The following is a 23473-nucleotide window of genomic DNA, read 5'->3' on the forward strand; positions in this document are numbered from 1 at the left end:
TTTCTGTCTCCAGGAAGTGCAGATGTGGTTTTGTAACGTTTTGGTAAAAGTCATTGCATTATATCCTTCCCGCCACACTTAAATGTCACAAGTGAAAGAATATAGGTACAGTACTCCTTGTGTGAAATTTTATTAAACTGTAAAACTGGTGTTACAAAACCATATGTCTAGGGGTAAAGGTAATGTAATATATGAGAGAAACGGAAACCAAGGCCTTAATACAAGGATTTATTCAATAGTATAATGAATAAATTATAAGAATCAACAATAGGTTACAAAATAAATGGCTCTTTAACTCGCATGAACATAATAAACGGAATCCAAAAACAAAACTAAAGTTATTCCTTTCCGAAGGGAATAACTTGTCTAACAAAAGTTCAGCTTCACAAAATAAAGGAACAAAACAGTTGGCGACATGTAGTAGTAGTACGACGGATGGGGGAAAGACCTTGGAAGTGTTTCCCCAGCGCTGGGCTGGGCATGAATGGGCTATGTAGTGAGAGAGCCGCGGCCGCTAGCTCGCTCACGCGACCGTCAGCCAATCAGGGAGGTTGATCAGACCTCCATGGTCATGGCCAACAGGGTTACCCCAGCCACACAGCTGATGACAATCAGTCTGTCTGAAAACCCATTAGTATCCTCTGCATGGGAGGAGAGTTAGTCTAATACAGGTTCATAACAACTGCTGCACAGATATAGATATATATATATATATTAGAAGACATCTAGGCCTAAGATAATCCACATACATATATATATACTATAACAATATACCACCATATAAATATATATATACTATTAGCAATAAACATATATATATTTATAATCCAAAATAACACTCATAAATCATAACACTCATAATTAATCATAACCACACACGACCATAGTCGTGACACCCCCCTTCCCGAAAAGAAGTTATATCCCCAAATAACTTCTTCTCAAAGAAGAGAGCACCTTAAACCCGGGAAAGGGCATCCGCAAGGACATTGTCCGTCCCCTTCTTGTGGCGAATTTCCACTTCAAAGTCCTGTAGCATCAAGGACCATCTCATCAGTCTTTGATTTGAATTTTGCATTTGCCTTAGGAACACAAGGGGATTATGGTCAGTATAGACAACAATAGGCAACGGGCTTGAGCCAACATATACCTCGAAAAATTGTAATGCAAGTAACAGGGCGAGAGCTTCCTTCTCAACGGTACTATAGTTACCCTGCGCTGAATTAAATTTCTTTGAATAGTAACAGATGGGATGATCGATATCCTGAAGATCCTCCTGGAGCAGGACAGCACCGGCGCCACAGGCGCTGGCATCCACCTCCAGCTTGAACGGTTTGGTGAAGTCGGGCGCAGCCAGGACTGGAGTGCTGCAGAGGAGAGCCTTGCAGGATTCGAACGCTAACTGACAGGCAGGCGACCAGATAAATACTCTTTTGACGCTAGTCAGCGTAGTCAGCGGCGCAGTGACGGCAGCAAAATTTTTGCAAAACCCCCGGTAGTAACCTGCCATGCCCAAAAACCGGCGGAGCTCACGCCTAGTCCTCGGCACAGGATATTCTAGAATAGCCTGGATTTTTGCATTAATAGCACGTACCTGGCCCTGACCAACCTGCTTCCCAAGATACGTTACGGTCGCACAACCAAATTCACATTTTGACAAATTTAATGTCAAGTTAGCCTCTCCTAACCGCTGAAAAATCTGTCTCAAAGTGTGTATATGCTCAAGCCAAGTATCATTATATGCCACAACATCGTCCAAATAAGTCTCTGTATTGTCCACGCCTCTTAGTACATTATTCATTAATCTTTGAAATGTCGCTGGTGCATTTCTTAAGCCAAATGGCATCACTGTATATTGGTATAAACCGTCTGGTGTCACGAATGCACTGATCTCTGATGCACGGGGTGTCAAAGCCACTTGCCAATAACCCTTTAGCAAATCCAATTTAGTTACAAATTTAGCAGACCCCACCCGATCCACGCAATCCAACATCCTCGGGAGCGGATAACTGTCAGCCTGCGTTATATTGTTAACCTTACGAAAATCTGTACAAAACCGCTGGCTCCCGTCAGCCTTAGGCACCAGCAAGCAGGGGCTAGACCACGCACTGCTGCTATGAACAGCCAGCCCGTTCTCTAACAAGTAGTCAACCTCTTTTCGTAGTAAAGCACGCTTGGTTGGATTAACCCGATAGGCATGTTGCTTAATAGGAGGGCAATCCTTCTGTACAATTACGTCATGAGAAAGGGCTGATGTGCATGATGGGTTATCTGAAAACAGATTCACATTATTTTCCATCAAATCAATAATGTCTGCTTGCGCCTGGGGACCCAAATGTTTTAAATACCCCGGTAAATCATTCAATATTTCAGAGTTCTGTAGACGTGACCCAGACGAACCTTTTACACGCAGCCCATCACTCTCAGGGGAATAAAGTGACGGCGCTGCTGCAGAAAGTGAGGCGACAACTGCGGGAATAACAGGAGTATCTGACTCGGTGCGAGCCAGATACGGCTTGAGCATATTCACATGACAAACCCTTGTCTTTTTGCGACGATCGGGCGTCAAAATCACATAATCCGTTTCACTTATTTTTTTGTCAATCACATAAGGACCACTGAATTTGGCCTGGAAGGCTGAGCTTTGCAGTGGGAGCAGCACCAACACCCTCTGACCCACAGCAAACACTCTATGCACAGCCTTCCTGTCAAACCATGCCTTCATTTTACCTTGAGCTTTACTCAGAAAGCTGCTAGCCATCTGTCTGGCCTTGTGCAATCGCTCGCGAAACCCCGCAACAAAATCCAATACATTAGTCACCGGCGAGTTTGCGTTGGCTAATAAGCCCTCTCGAAACGCACGCAACGGCCCGCGCACCGTATGGCCAAACACCAGCTCCGCTGGGCTAAACCCCAGCGACTCCTGTACGCTCTCTCTTACTGCCAGCATAAGATAAGGCAAGCCCTCGTCCCAGGCTTTACCAGTTTCGTGACAGTATTTCTTCATCATCGCTTTCAACGTCTGGTGAAACCGCTCAAGCGCGCCCTGGGACTCAGGATGATAAGCGCTAGAGTGTCTGTGTTCTATGCCAAGGGTGGAAGCAACTTGAGCAAATAATTTTGACATGAAATTTGAGCCCTGGTCACTTTGAAGATACCGGCAAAAACCAAAAGTAGAGAAAAAGCTAGAAAGCGCTTTAATAACTGGTCTCACTTTTAGTGTGCGTAATGGGAACGCTTCTGGGTAGCGCGTTGCACTACACATTACAGTAAGAAGGTATTTGTGACCAGATTTTGTGGTCGGTAATGGACCGACACAGTCAATCATGATGTGCTCAAATGGTTCACCCACAGCAGGGATCGGTTTCAACGGCGCGGGCGGAATAGTCTGGTTTGGCTTCCCCGTCATCTGACACACATGACAAGTGCGGCAGAAGTCAGTAACAGACGCATTCAAACCCGGCCAGAAAAAATAGCGTAGGATGCGGTCATAAGTTTTACGAATGCCCAGGTGGCCAGAAATGTTGTCGTGAGCCAGACTGAGAATCTGGGAACGGAAACCCTGAGGTACCACAACCTGACGCACCACATTCCATTTCAAGTCACCGATAGCCGCTGGAAACCATTTACGCACAAGGAGGCCATCCTCTACACTATATGCACTCGGCCCAGCAGCCTCACCCACTTTGGTAACTGCCTCCCAGCACACAGAGAGAGAGCGATCGTGCTTCTGCGCATGCGCAAATGTTTCCCTATCGATATCAAACCCAAAATCACTTTTAGTAGCCAGCAAGCTTTTCCTAGCCCGCTTACGCGGTGTCTGTGGGGCATCACCCACTGGTCGCTCGGCACACAAGAAAGTGTCACACAACGTAGCCTCGTCATCAAACTTTTTCAATTGTGCGCGAGTCACAGCACAACCCGGAAACACAGTGGGTGGGGCTCCCAGCGCAGGCATAGCTACGTTAGCCACAGGTTTTTCAACCACTTCTAGCGACGCAAACACTTTGTCCCCAGCTATGTCGTTGCCAAGAATCATCCCCACACCTTCAATGGGTAAACTTTCACGTAGCCCGATCTGCACAAGACCAGAAACAAGTGGAGAACGTAGGTGGATCATATGCAATGGAGCGCGAGAGGATATCATTTCCACGCCCAAAACCAATGCATCGGAACCACAAAAGGTATTCTCCGCAAATGGCAGTACACTCTGTAAAATAAGGGACTGTGAGGCGCCTGTATCACGCAAAATGGTGATAGGAACGCGCTCATTTTCCCTATCAGACAGCGAGACTGAGCCATGCAAAATAAAGGGATCAAAACACTCCTCTACCTCCGCCCGGACAGCCATAGCTGTCTCGGAAGCAGACCGAGGAATAGTATGCACAAACCCCACACCCTTTGGTTTTTTTGAATACACATTTCCATTTCCATTCTCTTTCTGCTGCTTATGTTGTACTTTAGGGCAGCGAGAAACCAAATGGCCCACTTCATGACAGTAAAAACAAGCACGATTGTCAGGCGCTGCACTTGCGCCCCTCGGTGGACTTTTCGGTTGTGACAATTTGTGCTGTTTTTTCTGCATGTTGAACAGACCCTCCCCGCTACGCACCGGAGAAACACCCGAACGGTGCGTCAGATCATATTCATCGGCCCTCACAGAGGCTTTAGCAATTGAGTTAATCTTTTGTTCCTCAAGATAGACAACAATACGATCTGGGATACATGATTTGAAATCTTCCATCACTATCAGCTCAGTAAGCTGCTCAAAAGTGTGTACGTTGCTCGCGTTGCACCATTTCCTAAACAATGTGGCTTTTTCACGGCCAAATTCCACAAACGTTTGAGTAGAGGATTTTTGAGCGGCCCTATATTTTTGCCTATAATGTTCAGGCACCATTTCGAAACCGCTAAGGATAGCCGCCTTTACGACATCATAACATAGGCTCTCATCCACCGTGAGTGCGCTACAGATATCCTGTGCTCTACCTGTCAACTTACATTGGAGTAGCAAACTCCAGAATTCCCTGGGCCACTTAACAGCACCAGCAATTCGTTCAAAAGCACAAAAGTAGTTATCCAACTCACCCTCCTTGAACGCAGGTACCAATGCGATTTGTTTGCTTATGTCGAACGCTGCCACTCCTCTGGAACCTGGGGGTGACCCGTGTCGCTGCTGGGAGGCGGGCGCCCCTGCGGACGCCTCGTCGGGGTAGGTCTGGCCTCGCAGGCGTGCCATGTCGAGCTCATGTCTCTGATGCTGTAGTTTGCACTCCTCGCTCTTCAGCGTTGTTAGTGCTATTTCCAGCTCAAGCTCCCGGAGGCGCAGAACCCCCCCTATGTCCTGAGGACTCCCCCCAGTGCCCCGTGGGTAATCATGTGGGGCCTGAGCAGACGGGTCCCCCGCGGGATCCTCGCCCTGCTCTAACACACCCGTAGTGTCAGACTGATTGGCCCCACTAGAACTCGGTTCTGCGACAATGAGTGATACGTCTCCCCCCTCACTCTCATCTGACAGCATCGTAATGACTCCCTGTGAAAACAACTGCCGTGAGACAGCTGCGAAAATCGCCTCTTTCTTTTTGGTACCGTGCGGTAAAGGAACGTTAAATTGTTTGGCAATACTGTACAATTCCCAATATGAGCACTGTTGTAGCTCCTCAAGCGACAGGACATCCGTACTAGCACCCTGGTCATCAGAGGCCATACCAAATACAGGCCATATACAAAATCCGCTACTCAAACTGGTACGAGCAACATACTCACCATTAATACTCCCCAATCCGTCTACCACCAAAAGCAATACTAGCAAAACAAAAAACATAACCAACTGAACAACTGAATCCTTAATTTGTTTTTTGAAACGGACGGGCTCCCAAATATGTTACAAAACCATATGTCTAGGGGTAAAGGTAATGTAATATATGAGAGAAACGGAAACCAAGGCCTTAATACAAGGATTTATTCAATAGTATAATGAATAAATTATAAGAATCAACAATAGGTTACAAAATAAATGGCTCTTTAACTCGCATGAACATAATAAACGGAATCCAAAAACAAAACTAAAGTTATTCCTTTCCGAAGGGAATAACTTGTCTAACAAAAGTTCAGCTTCACAAAATAAAGGAACAAAACAGTTGGCGACATGTAGTAGTAGTACGACGGATGGGGGAAAGACCTTGGAAGTGTTTCCCCAGCGCTGGGCTGGGCATGAATGGGCTATGTAGTGAGAGAGCCGCGGCCGCTAGCTCGCTCACGCGACCGTCAGCCAATCAGGGAGGTTGATCAGACCTCCATGGTCATGGCCAACAGGGTTACCCCAGCCACACAGCTGATGACAATCAGTCTGTCTGAAAACCCATTAGTATCCTCTGCATGGGAGGAGAGTTAGTCTAATACAGGTTCATAACAACTGCTGCACAGATATAGATATATATATATATATTAGAAGACATCTAGGCCTAAGATAATCCACATACATATATATATACTATAACAATATACCACCATATAAATATATATATACTATTAGCAATAAACATATATATATTTATAATCCAAAATAACACTCATAAATCATAACACTCATAATTAATCATAACCACACACGACCATAGTCGTGACAACTGGTGAGTGAGCATCGGATATACAGTATATTCTCTATTGTTTAAAAACAGTTTCTTACTAAATTGTTTACTTGATGCGTTTTTGTGCTTGTTTCTTGTCTTCTTTCTTAATTGTAATTTGCTCTAACTGCTAAATTATAGTGAATACTGTATATTCTATTTGTGTATCTCTTATAGATTAATTCATTCTACAGGTTCTTTCTAACTGTGGAAATGGTACATTGGTAAAGGTATTCACAAAGAACCAGTTTGGCAAAACCACATAGTTTGTTTAGTTATACTGGACCTAACTCAAACACGTGTCTAGTTTTGGACATGGAGGGAAGTGTGGTTTTAGGCTGGGATGTAGATAAATATTTATTTTGGATTTTGATGCGTTTTCCTTTCTTCTTCACAGATCTTTCATTCATTTGGGCTGTATTGGATGTCATGCCACAACTTAGGGGTCGCATGTGATAGCATTTGGATGAAATCGTTAAAAGATGGCCACCCCTCATACAACAGAAAACTATTCTTAACTGTCGGGCATTCACAGCTACACACCCAACCAAAAACCTGACATCCTGACACGAGGGCAGACTGAAGACGAAGCTAATGGAGGAAGACGGCACATTCTCCTCGATTCCGTACGATTCAGACAATGGGCATTTTCAAAAAGAATCATGGTCACCGGTGGAACATCCACAGCTGAGTGAGAAAAAGCAAGCCATTGTCTGGGAAGAAGTCGAGATGAACAAGGTGCACAGCAAAGAACAACCCCATGCTCTTTCACCTGCTGAAGGCCTGGATGATCCTGAGGAGGCAGAAAGCCAGTGGGGTCCAATCATTTCACCAGTATACCCCATGACCTGTCCTTCTGTAGCGACGGTGCAATGGGACATGCCTGCCCCCTCTTCTGAGACGCCTTACCCCTCTTCTCAGACCCCTTACCCCACAGTCGACAACAGCTTGGCTGAGCTGGCTACTTCTCTCACAAATTCGCTGTCAATTCACTCTGTGGACATAGACACTGACTTTACCTCAGAGGACACACAGAATGATGATGGGCTAGAGGAACAACAGCCTCTAAACTCAACTGTAGAGCTACAGGTATGTGGAGACAGAGAAAGAAATGTCATTATTTTGTTCTTTTGTCATCGTGTGGGTGTGGGTGTGGGTGTGCGAGTGTTTCAGCAGCCTGTCTGAGTGAAAGTAGATCGATGTGCATTTGGACATGCTGTATGTCTAAGTTATTGCAGAGTTGGCGTCGCCAGGTGCATGTATTGGTCAGGCGAGAGCGAGACTCAGATCACAGCTGTTGTCTAATGATGACCTAATGTTAATCACAAGTTCTCTAACACTCCCTCCTGTATGTTGCAATCTGTAGCCATGTGATATGTTAAATACGGAGGAAGAAACAAAACCACAGGAAGACGAAGATCCAGTGTGGATGCTACCAGAATGTGTCGATACTGATGGTAGGTGTAAACTTTATAAATTGAAATATATAAATGGAAATTCAGTGCATTGTTCAACTTAAAGTGATGCAAACTTCTACTCTGCAAAATCCTCTCTGTTTCACGAATTTAAATGTTTTAATTTGAGTTCTCTTCTTAATTTGATGTCTCACGGGTAATGTCTGCCATTTCCAGATGGGCTTGCAGGAGTCTCACTGGCAGATACAGAGGAAGAGGATGGACAGTCGGTAACAGATGAAGCTGTTGAATCTGCAGAGACATTGCTGATCACAGAGGAGGGGAATGTAGACTCTGCGCCTGGGGTGGAGAGGCAGAATGTGGTCGACTCAAGACTGGAAGAGGAACAGGAAAGGCCTCACATTCTGCTGACTGGGCAGACTGACTTGGAGCAAGAGCCTTGCTCTGCTACAGTAAAGAGTCTCAAGACTGAAGAGCAGCATCTGGGAAGAGTGGAGGCTGAAAATTATAACGGGGAAGATGAGGAGACTGTGGCAAAGATTCCCTGCCATGAAGAGAATGAAGTACCTGTGTCAGTTGTTCTAAATGGTCCATGTGAAAGGTAATATTTTCATTGATTGACATTTTTATTGACAGAGATGCATATACTTTACATTAACATATAATGTAATTGTACGTAGCTATCAGAATGATAAAGCACACAAAAAAGATTGAGAGGTAATTTCCATTCTGCTCCTTTGAGTGCAAATGTGTGTGTAAACTGAGTGCCACGCACCCCGTGTGTGTTTAATTTAAACTCAACCTAAGCTGTATGAATAACAATGGCAGTATTACCTACCAGTAATGATGGTGACAAGCCTTTATTTAAAAAGGGCAGGTGGGTGGAAGAGGCAAACACGATTGCCCTGCACTTACTTGTTGTACTATTGGTTGTTATTAATTTGCGTTGTTATATAAAAAAATAATAGACATATTTCTTACCCATTTTTAGGGAGCCGCTTGGAGATTGCAGCAACTATATTGGACTAATCATAAAGCCTGATCAAGCGATTCATTCGGAAGAGTTTCAGAAGTTGACAGAAGGGTGGCAGTCAGAAAATATTCAAATGTGTGAAAATACAGATGTCACCGATGAGACTCCTGTAGAGCCTCTAGCATGTGAAGTAGTCAATCAGATGTCAAATTCTGAACAGAGAGCAGAGGTCCTTCAACAGCCAGAACTCTGGCTCCTCACGGAAATCTGTCAGGAGGAACCAGAGCAGGATAACCAGGCAGAAAAGCCATATTGTTTAGAACCACCAGAGCAGACAAAACATTGTGAAGAAACAACAGAACATTCTGCAGACTCTGACCCCATGCACCTAGAAAACACTGAACCATCAGAGCAGTTCCAGCCATCAAATTGGCTTGAGTTATTAAACCAAACACAATATTCCAAGGAATACTCGAGCGAATCAACGGAGCCAGAACCTCTTGACCAATCTCGACACACAGAGCAGAGAGAACAGTCAGAAAAGGAAAAGCAGACTGACAAGTCACCACAACCGGAAAAGAAACAACAGTCGGAACAACTAGAAAAGGAAGAACAGCCACAACAACCAGAAAAGGACAAGCAGCCAGAAGAGTCGGAACAACCAGAAAAGGAAGAGTCGACAGAAAAGTCACAAAAAACAGAAAAGGAAGAGTCGACAGAAAAGTCACAAAAAACAGAAAAGGAAGGCCAACCAGAACAGTCTAAACAGTCAGAACATATCGCTCTGATGCAACACACTGCAGTGACAGGACAGCCAGTGCAGATGGAAGGGTCTGAGCAGAGTGACCCGTTTCTGCAAACGAGTAGCCCATCTCCAACGCCTTCAAAACCTCCAGGGCTGCAAGCTGAGACCAGACGAACTGGTGAGACGAACCAAGCAGAAAATAAATCTCCTGACACTGAAGTCTTGGAGTATGTTGCCAAGACTGAGTTCACACAGCAAGAGAGGCAGACTGAAAAATCACCTCAGAATATACAGGCAGATTGTAGAAAGGTTGCACCAATGCAGACCGGGGTGTCAAATGGAGGCCCAACTGGAACCTTGGCGAATGAAACAGTGGTGGACAGGGAGAAGGCCTGTTGCTTGGCTGAAAGGCTCTACAGGCTGGACAGGATTCAACATAAAGACGTGGTCCGACACTTGGACAAAGAGTAAGGACTTGTTCGTCTTACATCAATTTGTGCAAATTACATCTTTGTGCACCCTTTTACAATTTTTTTTAAAACATGGATTTGCATGGGGAATGTATGTATTGTAAACGAATCACAGAATGGTATGTTTCTTTATGTATAGCAACGACTTCAGTCGAGCAGTGGGAGAGGAATACCTCAAATTCTTTGATTTCACTGGACAGACTCTAGACAACTCCCTGAGGTGAGTATTATGGTTAACCCATTCATAATTGGTGTTTTAAGCATTATGTTATACTTTAGCTGTTGAAAAATAGCAGATTTACAAGCTCAGAGTTTGTAGATCTGCTATTTTTGAAAAATCTTGAAAATGTTTCTCAAATCTTTGAATATACAGTATATTGTATATTGAGTGAACGTTTTAACTAAAATCTTTGCTACTGGGGGGGTTCCCTGGAACTACATATTTTCAGACGGGGGTCGGTGGCCTATTACATATATATTTTGGGGTCCTTGACATGAAATATTGAGCACCAGAAACATGGGTATTTCAGAAAACTGTCATGAAGAGCTTTTTTAATTTCGATGTGAGGCCTAAATGGGTTAAGCCATCTAACACGCATAATTATTCCCTTGTCTCTTGTGAAGAGATTAAGGAATAATTATTGTATTATTTCTTCATGTTCTTATTTGTTTCAGGTCTTTCCTGAAGGTGGTGCTGCTGATTGGGGAAACCCAGGAGAGAGAGAGAGTACTGCAGCATTTCGCCTGCCGCTTCCATCAATGCAACCCTCACTCCTTGTCCGATGCAGGTGAGCTCTGGTCCTGACTAAGGGTGTAAGTTCTATACTAAATTATTGATTTTAAACTAAAGAAACAATCTATTTTTATTTATTTTTAGGTTTCAATTATTTTAAAAGCAGATCTACAAGGTCACAATCATGGCCACACTGAGCTTGTGTGAGCTTGTATATCTGTTAATTTTGTGGTACACCGTTATACAGTATGATAAAGTTTAAGATAAGTTTTAAGTGGTTAATCAGTAAAATCAATTTAGTCGATTAAAAAGATCATAATTTGTTATATGAAATAATGTATGGGGGAGGAGGCTCTTGATTATTTTCAAGATATATTTTTTAGTTGCTTTTTTGCCTTTATTAGACAGTAGGTAGACAGGAAAGGGGAGAGAGATGGGGGAGAACACACAGCAAAGTTTGTCGGGATTGGGACTCGAACCCACAGCCAATCGCAAAAATAATTGATAGTTGCAGCCATAGTCCTGTTGTGCATTCTTGTTCAGAGATAGTAAATAATACCGTCATGTTGGGCTTTCCCTCTCAGATACGGTGCTGACTCTCACATGTGCCCTGATGCTTCTCAACAGTGACTTGCACGGACAGGTGAGTCTTGAAACATTTATTTCAAAACATTGAGATAATACATGTGTTACATCATGTTGTGCACCTTTAATTTTTGTTTGTAGAATGTGGGGAAGGCCATGTCCACTTCAGACTTTGTGTCCAACTTGAATGGGATGGATGAAGGCCAGAACTTCAGCAAGGAACTACTGAAAGTAACTCCCACACCCTCATAATGTTTGAGAAATCATTGTGATGTTTTTAATCTGCTCGTTTGAGGATAGTGACGTGTCGCAATGCTATTTTTGAATAGCCGAACAAAAAGAAAAATATGTCTTATGTGGTTACATTTTTAACCACTTAAAGCCGATACTTCATTCACTGGGGTACCCCTGAGGTCTGTACTTAATCCCCTCCCTTTCCCCCTTCTACACTAAGTGCTACTATATCTTGTGCCACCCCTTATCCCTTATCCCTAAATGATTTGTCATTTTTTACTATTTTGAAAAACATTTAAAAATAGTTCAAATAGCCAAGCTCACAACGTGTTGATGTAGTTCTGCTAGTTGAACTATTTTCAAATGTTTTTCAAGATACAACTAGATCTGCTATTCTCACAGACTGTGTTTGCCGAATGTTCACCTATGCCCAGAATAGTGATTAAGAATGTGGTTATTCATTCAGTCTTTTATCTATCCTCTTCTTTCAGAACCTCTACAGCTCCATTAAGAACGAGCCTTTGGAATGGGCTGTGTAAGTGGAACCACTACTATATGACATGTTTGATTGGAAAGCTCTTGATTTGTCGCTGGGATTGTCCCTATGCTCTTTCTTATGAAATCCTACCTCATTTAACTTAACTTCTCTGCCATGCATGTCATCCTCTCTGTCCTCACATGCCGTTGGAAGTGATGAGGAGGAACTGAAGAGCTCTATGTTGTTGGAGGACGATGCGAAAGAGGATGCACCGGTACGCTGCAAGAGCAACCCCTTCCAGGATGTACCTCACGACAGCAAAGCCACGGTGTTCAAACAAGGCTTCCTCCAGCGGAAGACCCACGCTGACATCGACGGCAAGCGCAGTGAGTGGTGTCGTAAATACATAATACAATACTCTGACACTAGTTTGCTTAATCACAGTACATTATCAAACAAAGAGTGACACACTCAAACAGATATTTTGTAGCTACCTAGCCACTGTATTCGGCAAGCTTGTAGATCTGCAATTATAGCAAATATTATTTTTATAAATAATATTAAAATGTATTTAAAAAGTCCCTTTGAATATAAAAAGAAAAGAAAATGAAATGTTTTGCTTATAATGATATACCCAAAATAGGGGTGGCGGCCAAAATCCATACTTTTCAAACACACTATTAAAACAGGTGGAGCAAGTTGATTGAGATGTTAATTCTATAGTCATGCAGACTAAATTCCTTTCAGTCTGAACGAAAATGGGACACACCCTTGAATGTGTGGGCGTGTCTGCAATGTGTTTCCAAAACAGCCTGGGCACACTTGAACTTCCATGCGAAGAGAGTGAGGTGGAGTGGCAGCTAATCCTCACATGGTGGGTGGAGCCCTATCTGATACTAAATCGGCACACCTGTGGCGGTATATCTGCCTGCCTACATAGGCCCAGATGGTATCCACAGACAAACATTTGTCTTTGCCTGGTGAAGTGTACTGTGGGAACCCCACCCCACAGCTATATGTGCCGAGTTGTGATGCATTATATTAAATCCCCATTACCATCACCACCATGTTTCCGATCACCCGTTAAAGCCTGAATAAATACTGTGAAACTTCAATCCTGTCTGGTCCTCGTGCTCTTAACAGGCATGCTGGTGTAGGGGTGTAGACAGATAGCCACTAGCCACAGTAGCCAGCAGACTTTGTCTATTTGCCAAAGCTATTTTACAGTAACCATCATTTAACCTTTCTGCCAGCTCCCTGGGGCAAGAGGAGCTGGAAAACCTTCTACGGGGTGATGAGGGGAATGGTCCTCTACTTGCACAAGGTATTTAACAACATATCTCCATACTTGCACAAGGTACTGTTTAACAACAACACATCTCCATTCTGGACCCTTAAGGTATAACTCTCAAGAGTTAGGAATATTTAACAAAATTTGCACACTATTATCGGACAATACCAATTCTGTCTACATGCTCTATGTGGGTGACTACTGCTTAGCAGAAAAGGAAATAAAAATATATATTTTCGTGAACGGAAATGGCAGCTTCCGTTACTCAGCTCATGGGGGCTATAGGTCCAGACTCTATATAGCATTCAGAGATTGTGGAATAGTTGTCTGGCTACGCGAGACTACATGTGAGTAGACGCGTCGCATAGAAAAACACATTTTCGACTGTTGCTGCGGTTCGAATTGCCAGGTGCCTCAGTTGCTTCCCGTGTGAAAACACCTAAAGCCTGTACTTTCCATTAGCTTGGAGACACATTTCCAAACTACCCTAATTATATGAAGATATGGTTGAAAATTGGTGACGAGTTTCTTTAGCTTAAACTCACAGCATACCCCCCCCCCCCCGTGTGTGTGTGTGTGTGTGTGTGTGTGTGTGTGTGTGTCAGGATGAGTATAAGAAGGAGTACCACAGCACAGAGGAGGTGGTGAGCGTGCATCATGCCTTGGCTGAGCAAGCGATCAACTACACCAAGAAACCACATGTCTTCCGTTTGCAGACTGCTGACTGGAGGGTCTTCCTCTTTCAAGCCTCGTAAGTGTCCGCTGGAAGGCGTCTGCATGCTGTGTATTTACACCGGCAATATTGTGACAACAGCCAGTGTTGGGGAAGTTACTTTGAAAGCGTAGCTTGTAAAGCTACAAGTAGCTCACCATGGCAGTAGCTTGATCAAGCTACATAGCTACCCCTGGAGAAATGTAGCTTGTAAAGCTACAGCTACATAGGAAAAGTAGCTAAAAGCTACTTTTTATTTTTCAGCGTTAAATTGAGAATGTACATGCGGGAGACCCCTCCTCCCCTCTGGGAGACCCCTGCTCCCCTCTGGGAGACCCCTGCTCCCCTCTGGGAGACCCCTCCCACCCTGCTCCCCTCTGGGAGACCCCTCCTCCCACCCTACTCCCATCTGGGAGACCCCTCCTCCCCCTGCTCCCCTCTGGGAGACCCCTCCCACCCTGCTCCCCTCTGTGAGACCCCTCCTCCCACCCTGCTCCCCTCTGGGAGACCCCTCCCACCCTGCTCCCCTCTGGGAGATCCCCCCCACCCTGCTCCCCTCTGGGAGACCCCTCCTCCCCTCTGGGAGACCCCCCCACCCTGCTCCCCTCTGGGAGACCCCTCCTCCCCTCTGGGAGACCCCTGCTCCCCTCTGGGAGACCCCTCCTCCCCTCTGGGAGACCCACACTTGTAGCTTGTAACTTGAGTAGCTAAGCTACAAAAAATGACCCAAAAAGTAGCTGAGCTACTTGACGAGGTACACAAATATGAATGTAGCTAAAATACCACAAGCTACAGCAAAATGTAGCTAAGCTACGTAGCTCAGCTACATGTAGCTTAATACTCCCCAACACTGACAACAGCGATGATACAGAGTCAATTCATATTAAACATGATGGGATCTTTAAAAATAAAGTGTGGCTTCCCTGTGGATCTCTGACATGATGTTGATTAAGTCATATCAATGACATCAAACTTGCCCAAATATGGATGGATGATGTATGATTTGATGATGATCATGGATTGGATCTGAGATTAGGAATTCACAAAATGTGTCAGATATTCACAATGTGAAAAATATTCACCAATACTGTCTACTGTCACAGAGTGTACATGATATTTGCCGCTGATCTCTTTATTGTTTTTTGCGAGATTAGCCACAGACACACAAACACTATTCTAAATGTCTTTGCCCCTAGAAGCCATGCTATAAAAATGTCACTAAACAGCTAGCGTTGTAGCCAGGGTCAATTTTTTTCTTGTCTAATCCTCCACAGGTCCAGAGCAGAGATGAGCTCTTGGATCAACCGTATGAACTTGGTGTCGGCTCTCAACTCCTCACCTCCCTTCCCTGCTGCTGTAGGCTCCCAGAGGAGGTTCTGTAGACCCATCCTACCTGCCTCACAGTCTGCACAAACATTGGTACTTTCTCTTCTTTGTTTGAACCTTTTTGCATTTCTTCATGTCGTACTAAATTGGTAAACATATACGTTATCATCTTGTGTTACAATCTATTCCATCCATTTCAAATTGTCCCTGATCTGAGCAACTTTATTTCTTGCAGGGCTGCTTGACTTTTCATAGATCTTATGTATTCTATTAAAAAAATTACAAGCAATGGGTGTGCTTGAACGGAAAGAACGACATTTTATTTAATGCATATGTGACAGTTGACATTCCTTCATGACAATATACTACTTTACTGTAAAACATGAAGTATTCATCATGACTATTAAGGCGTACACGATTCTATGTTGTGTGATATCTTCACTCAGGAGCGTCAGCTGCAGTCTCATGAAGGAATGCTGGAGTCCTTCCACAATGATCTGACATTCCTGCGCCAGAACCTCCCAGAAGGCAGACGGGCCAAAGCAAAAGAACTGGAGGAAAGCCGCGTCAGAGAGGACTACTTGCAGCATGAGGTACTGTTAGGCCTGTCACCATTTCTGAGGGGCTCTAGCCCCTCCTATATAGCTATTAGTGTAGATTTCCGTCCTACACAAACATTACATTCACATTGACAATGAAAGGAGAATTTTACATCATAGTGTCTGAGCAAATAGGCATAGTGTCTATTTTACATCATGATGATGTACGATGATAAGAGCGCCCCTCACTTCACACAGGTGTTATTTTTACATACAGGTAATCGCCTAATCGTAATTATTTGAGATAATACTTAATCATAATCATTTCCTTGTAGAAAATAAATAATCATTGTTATATAATATTTTCAAAAGTAGTGGAACTGTTCGATCTACAAGCTCAACTAGCGTTTTGATGACTTTTTTATTCATATAAAATATAACGTTACTGTGGGCTTGCTGCTACAGCAACTTATTTTTGGCATCTTAACTACTTCCACATACTTTGTGCTAGAAATGTTCAGCTTTATGCTGTCATCTAGGCTTGTATTTTTTATTTTGTCTTTGCATGAGGAAGGGTCAGATCTCTAGGTTCACACAGAGGTGCTATCTGTGGTTCCAATAACAACGCATTCAAACCTCTGCCGCTTCCTGGGTGTCAGAGTTGAATAATAATAATAATATCTGGGACTTATATAGCGCTTTTCATGACACTCAAAGTCAAAGACGCTTTACATGTGTGGGGGCCAGGGGGGGGGGGGGGGGACAAGAAAAAGGACAACTTTATTAGAAAAAACAATTAAAAGAGTAAAACCAATAAAACAGTGCATATAACACGTTTAAAAACACATCAGCTTGGAATACCTAACCATCCATCATCACTGGATCAGGGAATTTTCTACTCTACATCACATGGCGGGTTTTCAGCGAGCCCAGTTCTAGTTAAATTATGTAATTTATTTGTCATATCTGCCATGTGCACCTTTCGTTTACAAAGCCTGAAAGTGAAACAGTTTTTTATTAATTATTTTTCATTAATTCATAATGTTCCGCAATAGAAACACGATTAAAGACATAATCGCAATTATTTGAGCGACAATTCATTGTCAAGTAAAATTCCATAATCGTGACAGCCCTATGTACTGTACTATAAGTGTTGTGAGACTGTGTGTACATGTAAATACTGTGGAGGTGGGTGTGTGTTCTCAAGTAAATGTGCATGTGAATATACAATATTATGAATAACAATGTTGTGGAAATAGAGTTGGCCTGCCAGTGTGTATGTACATACATGAGTATGTTGTCTGAAAAGCCACTGACATAACGATGTCAAAACCAAAAATGACACTTTTACTTTGACAGGTGGCTTGATATTTCTCCTAGCAATGTTGTGCAATTAAGAGCTGAAACCCCAACTCTTATGTCCTAACACTTCAATTTGCATCTGCCCTTCATGCTCATTTACTATTTACCGTAGATGGAAGTTATTTAGATTACCGGTAATACCATGTGTGTTGTGTTGTCTATGTGCTATCCAGTGTAGCATTTGTTTTTCATACACACTGTAATTACTTGGACACTTTGATGTTTGACAAAGATCAATGGCACTTTGCACTTTAAAATCACTCTGAAAAAGAGCATCTGCTAAATGCCTAAATCGCAGAAGGCGTGGCTGAGACTAGATTCACGTTTTTCCCTATAAGTCATACAATCAAAAGTAAGTTTCCCTTGGATTCCTTGGACTCCCCAAATACGCCATGCCCATTTCCGCTTGAGAAGTCTTCCACGATGATTCGATTGGCTGATCACCCCATAGCGATGATTTGATTGGCTGAGCAAAGTAATATTGACGATAAAAGTGAGGGCAGAAAAGTGACAACGCCAAAAGTGATTGGCCGGAATGATATTTGTGATGATTTGTTTGGCTGAGCACGGAATGTGATGATTATGATGATAAGATTGTTTTTTTTAGGACTCCCTGCTTGCCATGGGCAAATATTGTGCTCATAAACTTTAGGCAGTACTACTGGTCAACCAGTAGGTCATTGTCGTACCCAACACCAGGGGTCTAAATATATTGATGGAATAGTAAGGAGTCCATAGAAATATATACAGCACACAACAATCTAGTCTACACATACAGTAGATACCACATTGGTGGCTGCTGCTCTTGGAGAGATACATCAATGGGGCTGCCCTATTAGTTAAAGTAAGCCATGCCTCCGAATGCATGTATGCCTCGTGTATGTCTATGGAAACAGTTGGTCTCGCAACAATTAAAATGATAACATGCTGAATTCTCAAAATAAATTCAAGCCGTTAGTGTCGTTACATATTTGGTTGAATAAAAATGTGAGGTTTCGTAGTCAACACCAAATCGATAACGGTAGTGAATCTAATGATTATAAAACAAATAAAATAGTTTTATTATATATGACTCAGGTGTATTTCTTGCGGTAGAGTTTCTGGGTATTGCAAGCTGTCTTACTTAATAGCGGTGGTGGCATCAACTTATTGCCCCAAGGGCCAATGTGGCCTATGTATTTACGTCTATGGGAGACCACCACCAACCACTGCAGCTGTTCTAGTGGTATTGTATTAACCACTAACCCTGGTGTCCCAAGTTTGGGCATGTTATTAGGCGAAAATCTTCCAAGGTGGAAAGAAAATCTTCCTCAAACTACTAGTAAGCTTTATGCTTGTGAAGTTGTGAGCTTGGAGACTGGCTACTTTTTAAATATAATTTTAAATGTTTCGCGGTTAACAATTTACAATTTAGCAGACTCTCTTAATCCGGAGCGATTTACAGTAAGCAAGAACAAAAAACATGGTAATACATCAAATACATAAACATAGTCATCATGGCATGAATCATATACGTAAGCTAAGAACCAGGCAGACTGGTTACAATAATGTATCCCTTCTCTTGTTCACACTATAGATATGTCGGTATGAGGTCTACATTCGTGTGTTGGAGGCCTGGAAGGGTTTGAATATGGCAGCTGATGCCGTGGTTGGCACCAAAGAACTCACTCTGTTTGACAAAGCCTTGTGTAAAGACTTCATGGGTGATGAGGAGGTAGGACTGAAGAAGTCTCACTCTAGCCCTTCTCTGGACCTGGAGATGGCTCCACCACCTCTGGTCAAAGTCAAACGCAACATCTCTGAGCGACGGACTTACCGCAAGACCATTATTCCTCGGCGTCATAAAATCCTCTAGGAGGTGTTTTACGGCAGTGAGATTATGACTGTTATAAGATGACACGTCTTTTGCCCTTGGGAATGATGTTGCTGTACACTGTACAGTATGTACTGTAGACACTTGTGAATATTAGGGCTGGGTAGTGGGTACCGGTACGCTGTACTATCTTTCTTTGAAAATGGATTGAATCAATAAGATGCCAAGTAGCAGCATAACCATGCCATTCAAATGAATCCTGCAGTCAATCTACCTTACCATAATGATATGTATTCTTTTCATATCCACACAACACCTGACGTGATTGACCTTTTATACCGGCATTTCTGGACAGTTCTCTGCAACAAACGACAGCTGCTGTGTATGAATGCTATTACTGTGAGTTTTATTGGGCATTAGTTATTGAACAAAATATAAGTTGAACATTGAAGTGCTTTCTGTCTTTAAGACATTTAAAATACTTTGCTTACAATCTGAATTTCTATTCGGTTATGATGTTTGTTTTGTTAGCTCGACTGCTTACGTTTAAATTGCTTTTGGAATTAATAATTTATTAAGTGTTAAATATTTTTTTGCCGTTTCAGCGATTGGATTGCTACAAACATGAACAGTTCCAGTTACATTGTTTATATTCAAATAAGGTACTAATATGCTATTGTCATAACTTCAACTTCAAAGGTACTATATTCCGATTGGTATCACCGGCATTTTCCAAATGATACCCAGCCCTAGAAATTGTATTTTTATATTGATATTGAATCAGGAGGAGTCATTGAGAGGAGGATCAATCACCAAACCAACATAATAGAATCTGACTCAGGAAGTCTAGTGTTATTTCTGTTTCTTAAGAGTCACCTTTTATGCATTTTTTGCAGTTTGCACTTTCACAAAAACAAAAAAAGGAAGTCAAAGAATTTAGCTTTAAAGTAGTTGTTTTTCTGTGTTCTGTGACCTAAGCCTTTGTTTTAATATAATGTCACTGTTGTCATTGTAACCAATAGCGCTGCAGTGTTTCTCCCAGCACTGTTGTCTAGACTAGAGTCTAGACAACAGTGCTGGGAGACATCTGTCAAGGCAAACAAAAAACGTGGTCTAGACTCTAGACCATGTTTTTTGTTTGCTTTGACAGATGTCAACCACAAGAGGGTGCTGTAGTACAAAATATGTCTGAAGTGTCAGACAGCCTACTTCTAATCTGGTACATTTGAAATATTCTCAATTTCATTGTTCATTGAAGAATTTTATATAAAATCTTGATTCAGCTTCATTGTATCATTTAATATTTGTATGTTATATTTAATACAATGTATTATACTATGGTATCATTTATGCTACATGCATTTAGAATTAATGTACGTTAATTAAATTGCTAATATATAGAGTCAAGTATGTACAATAAGAGTTAATCATTCATTTTGTTAATCATTGCCAAAACCACTAGCCACATAAAGTAGCATTATTATCTCTACTTTCTTCTCTCTCTCCAAATAATGCTGGACATTTCTTTGTCTGTCTGTCTGTCTGTATAAACTGCCACTATGAAACCTAATTATTTCAATGCTTCATTAGTCATGCCCTGGTAGATGTAAAATGCTAAGCCTCAGTGGTTAGATGGTCCAAACCAGGACCACACTCTCTGTGTGTGATCTCTCCCGGTGGCACACAACGGAATCTGGGCCCCCATTTTGTTCTCTTTCAGCCTGACATGTTGAGCAGTGGTCAGCCTGGGGTGGTTGACAATAAGAACAGGATGTCTGGAATAACACCCCCACCACACACATGCACTCTTCATTCCTCCTCCGTGTCCCTGTCCAGCAGTACAGGCAAGAATGTGATGTAACAATGGGAGCCCACAATGCGGGTAGCACCCCCAGGTCACACCATTCTGTCTGAGTATAGCAGTGTGTCTTCACGGGATCAGGTGCTGAACAAGAGAGAGGCCATACACTCCTTGTGAATTATCCTAACCACTTCAGTCCTGTTCAAACATTAAAAAAGACTAGTCTATTATGAGCTAAAAAAAACATGTGGCATCGTGATGCGTTGTGAGCTTGTAGATCTGATCATTTTGAAAATATAAATATAAATCTGCCCAAAACAGGGACGCCGGGGTTAAAAATGATTTAAGCTGCAATCTGTGCCTTTCATGTCCTACCTGGGATTTGAACCCAAATCCCCCGCACAAGTGCCAGGATTTCGTTTTAACAGAGATAATTTGGCAAGGTGAAATATTTCCTTTTGAATTTCATGCAAACTTGTCAGCCTGTAGTGGAATAAATAGTCTCAATAGAAGAGCAGGGAGCCCATGCACCTTCAACCACCAATTGTGTTCATTATATTGTTTTAACATACTAAAATAATATTGTATTGACTTAAAAAGGTTTTGGTTTGCAGCTCTAAAGTGGTTAACACTAAGAGATGTCATTAGAATATGAGGGGGAAATGTCTTTGATCCTCAGTCACAGTAAAAACCATCAACAGGATTTTGCATTGTGGGCATGCAGGCCACCTCTGACTGCTCAGTAGCAGATCAGAAGTGGTGACTGCTGAGGTAATGGGACAATGTTTGTTTTGTTGTATTCTGAATGGAAGCAGTCTTCATTCATTCATCGGAATAACAACAGCTCATTAAGATAAAGTCAGATTCACCAGATGAAGGGTGACTGATGGGCCACATGACTGACGGGGGCCTTGGGCTATATTAACATCATCTTGTGTGGAGAAGCAGCTAGGTGAGTTGAAAGACATGTTGGCTAAACTAATGTTCTCAGGCCTGTGGTTAAAATGTAGTTGGAGATGGAGACAGCTGGAGATTTTGTCATATTTTGTGTATAATTTGGTCAAATGATGTTCATCTATAAGTGACAGAGTGAACAGTGGGGTGCTTGCGTCATAGAAGAGCTCTTGACCAGAGAGCTTTTCTCATGGCCCGTGGACCATGACACTGGTGGTGGCAGCCTTGTTTTGCACACTCTCCTCCTCTTCAAGCACAATGCAGCAGTCGCGCAGCAGCAGGGACTGTGGAGAGGCCTGCATTAGGCTGCAAGGTTCAGAGGGCATCCGTCTGAGGGAATTGGCCTTTTTATTTATTTATTTTTTTCATCCTTGCCACTCCATTCTGGGGGTTGGAGAGCTTTGTGCTGCTCAGTCAGGCCTGGTTGAGTAATTAAAAAGGCGAGAGCCTGAGTTGTGATCATTAGGGCCTCGTCCAGTGCACTGCTTTTTGCTTTGCTTTCAGTCAGCCATCCAGCCTCCAAAGGAGACCTCTGACATGGAAGGTCATTCTAGCCTGCCCGGCTGCTGCCCCCCACCCGCTTCACACTGCGAGTCACACATACAAATACTTAATGTTGTTTTTGAGCAATGTGCTACCCTCAAAGCAACTCCAATAGAGATCCGTCCAAATATGCCCCTTGCAATGTGCATACACCTTACATACCATACACCTTGCCAATGTGTGTATAACTGATGTTAAATTCACCCTCAAGCGCACATATTTCACCCGGGGATTTCTTTCAGTCTCAGTTTGTCCCTCGATGTCCCTCCTGACAGATCTACATTCTCCATCTGCTGCTCACGCCACATACAGTGCTCTAATTATTAGTTTATCTTTCCCATGTTAACTCTTCATTCCCCCCTCCCTCTCCCATTGGCTTGTTCCTCAATCTTTGGCCACCCTCTTCTTTTCTCTTCATGTCTTCTTCAATGGGTTTGCTCTTGACGGCCGATGTTGCGACACAGCCTTTTCTCTCTCCAGGACACTTGAAATCACTCTGTGAGACTTTTAGTAGTTTGGTCCCCTCCTTCACCTTGACATTGCAGAAGCAAAATGCTCAGTGTTATTTTGAGTCTCCCATTGTTTCTCAGTGTCAATGAACACAGAGAGGTAGGTCTCCAACATGCGTTCTAACCTTGAATAGGAATATTTTAGCAAAAAAGGTCATACTAATTATCATAGGATATTTATATCTAATAACCTGTTGGGTATAATAACCTGCTATATTCTAATTTGCATGTGCAATAGATGGTGTCATCACCTATAGTAATTACCTATACTTTTCACATTGCTGACCCTATACTACTTATAATACCAGTAAGACGCCTGAGGGCAAGAAGCGACCTCGAGCTCCCGTGCACTGGCCATATATGG

General features: G+C 42.8%; 1 protein-coding gene across 3 annotated transcripts in view; it reads left to right on the forward strand.

Annotated features, from left to right (window-relative positions):
• Positions 1-20536, forward strand: part of LOC308309871 (uncharacterized protein) — a 22601-nt gene extending 2065 nt beyond the window's left edge. For 2 of the 3 annotated variants that reach the window (XM_080755818.1, XM_080755819.1), the window contains 15 exons: positions 7086-7715; positions 7993-8083; positions 8258-8642; positions 9033-10226; positions 10369-10449; positions 10905-11017; positions 11547-11605; positions 11689-11778; positions 12273-12316; positions 12473-12645; positions 13513-13583; positions 14156-14301; positions 15537-15681; positions 16035-16181; positions 19066-20536. In XM_080755818.1, the coding sequence (XP_080611944.1) occupies positions 7221-7715; positions 7993-8083; positions 8258-8642; positions 9033-10226; positions 10369-10449; positions 10905-11017; positions 11547-11605; positions 11689-11778; positions 12273-12316; positions 12473-12645; positions 13513-13583; positions 14156-14301; positions 15537-15681; positions 16035-16181; positions 19066-19344 (3513 nt within the window). In that variant the 5' untranslated portion in view covers positions 7086-7220 and the 3' untranslated portion in view covers positions 19345-20536. Of the gene's footprint in view, positions 1-7023; positions 7716-7992; positions 8084-8257; positions 8643-9032; positions 10227-10368; positions 10450-10904; positions 11018-11546; positions 11606-11688; positions 11779-12272; positions 12317-12472; positions 12646-13512; positions 13584-14155; positions 14302-15536; positions 15682-16034; positions 16182-19065 lie in introns of all 3 variants that reach the window. The other variant, XM_080755820.1, reaches the window with a different exon arrangement.
• Positions 20537-23473: the final 2937 nt, after the last annotated feature.

The sequence above is a fragment of the Protomyctophum bolini genome (assembly GCF_963924005.1).
Source record: "Protomyctophum bolini genome assembly, chromosome: 22".
NCBI lineage: Eukaryota > Metazoa > Chordata > Actinopteri > Myctophiformes > Myctophidae > Protomyctophum > Protomyctophum bolini.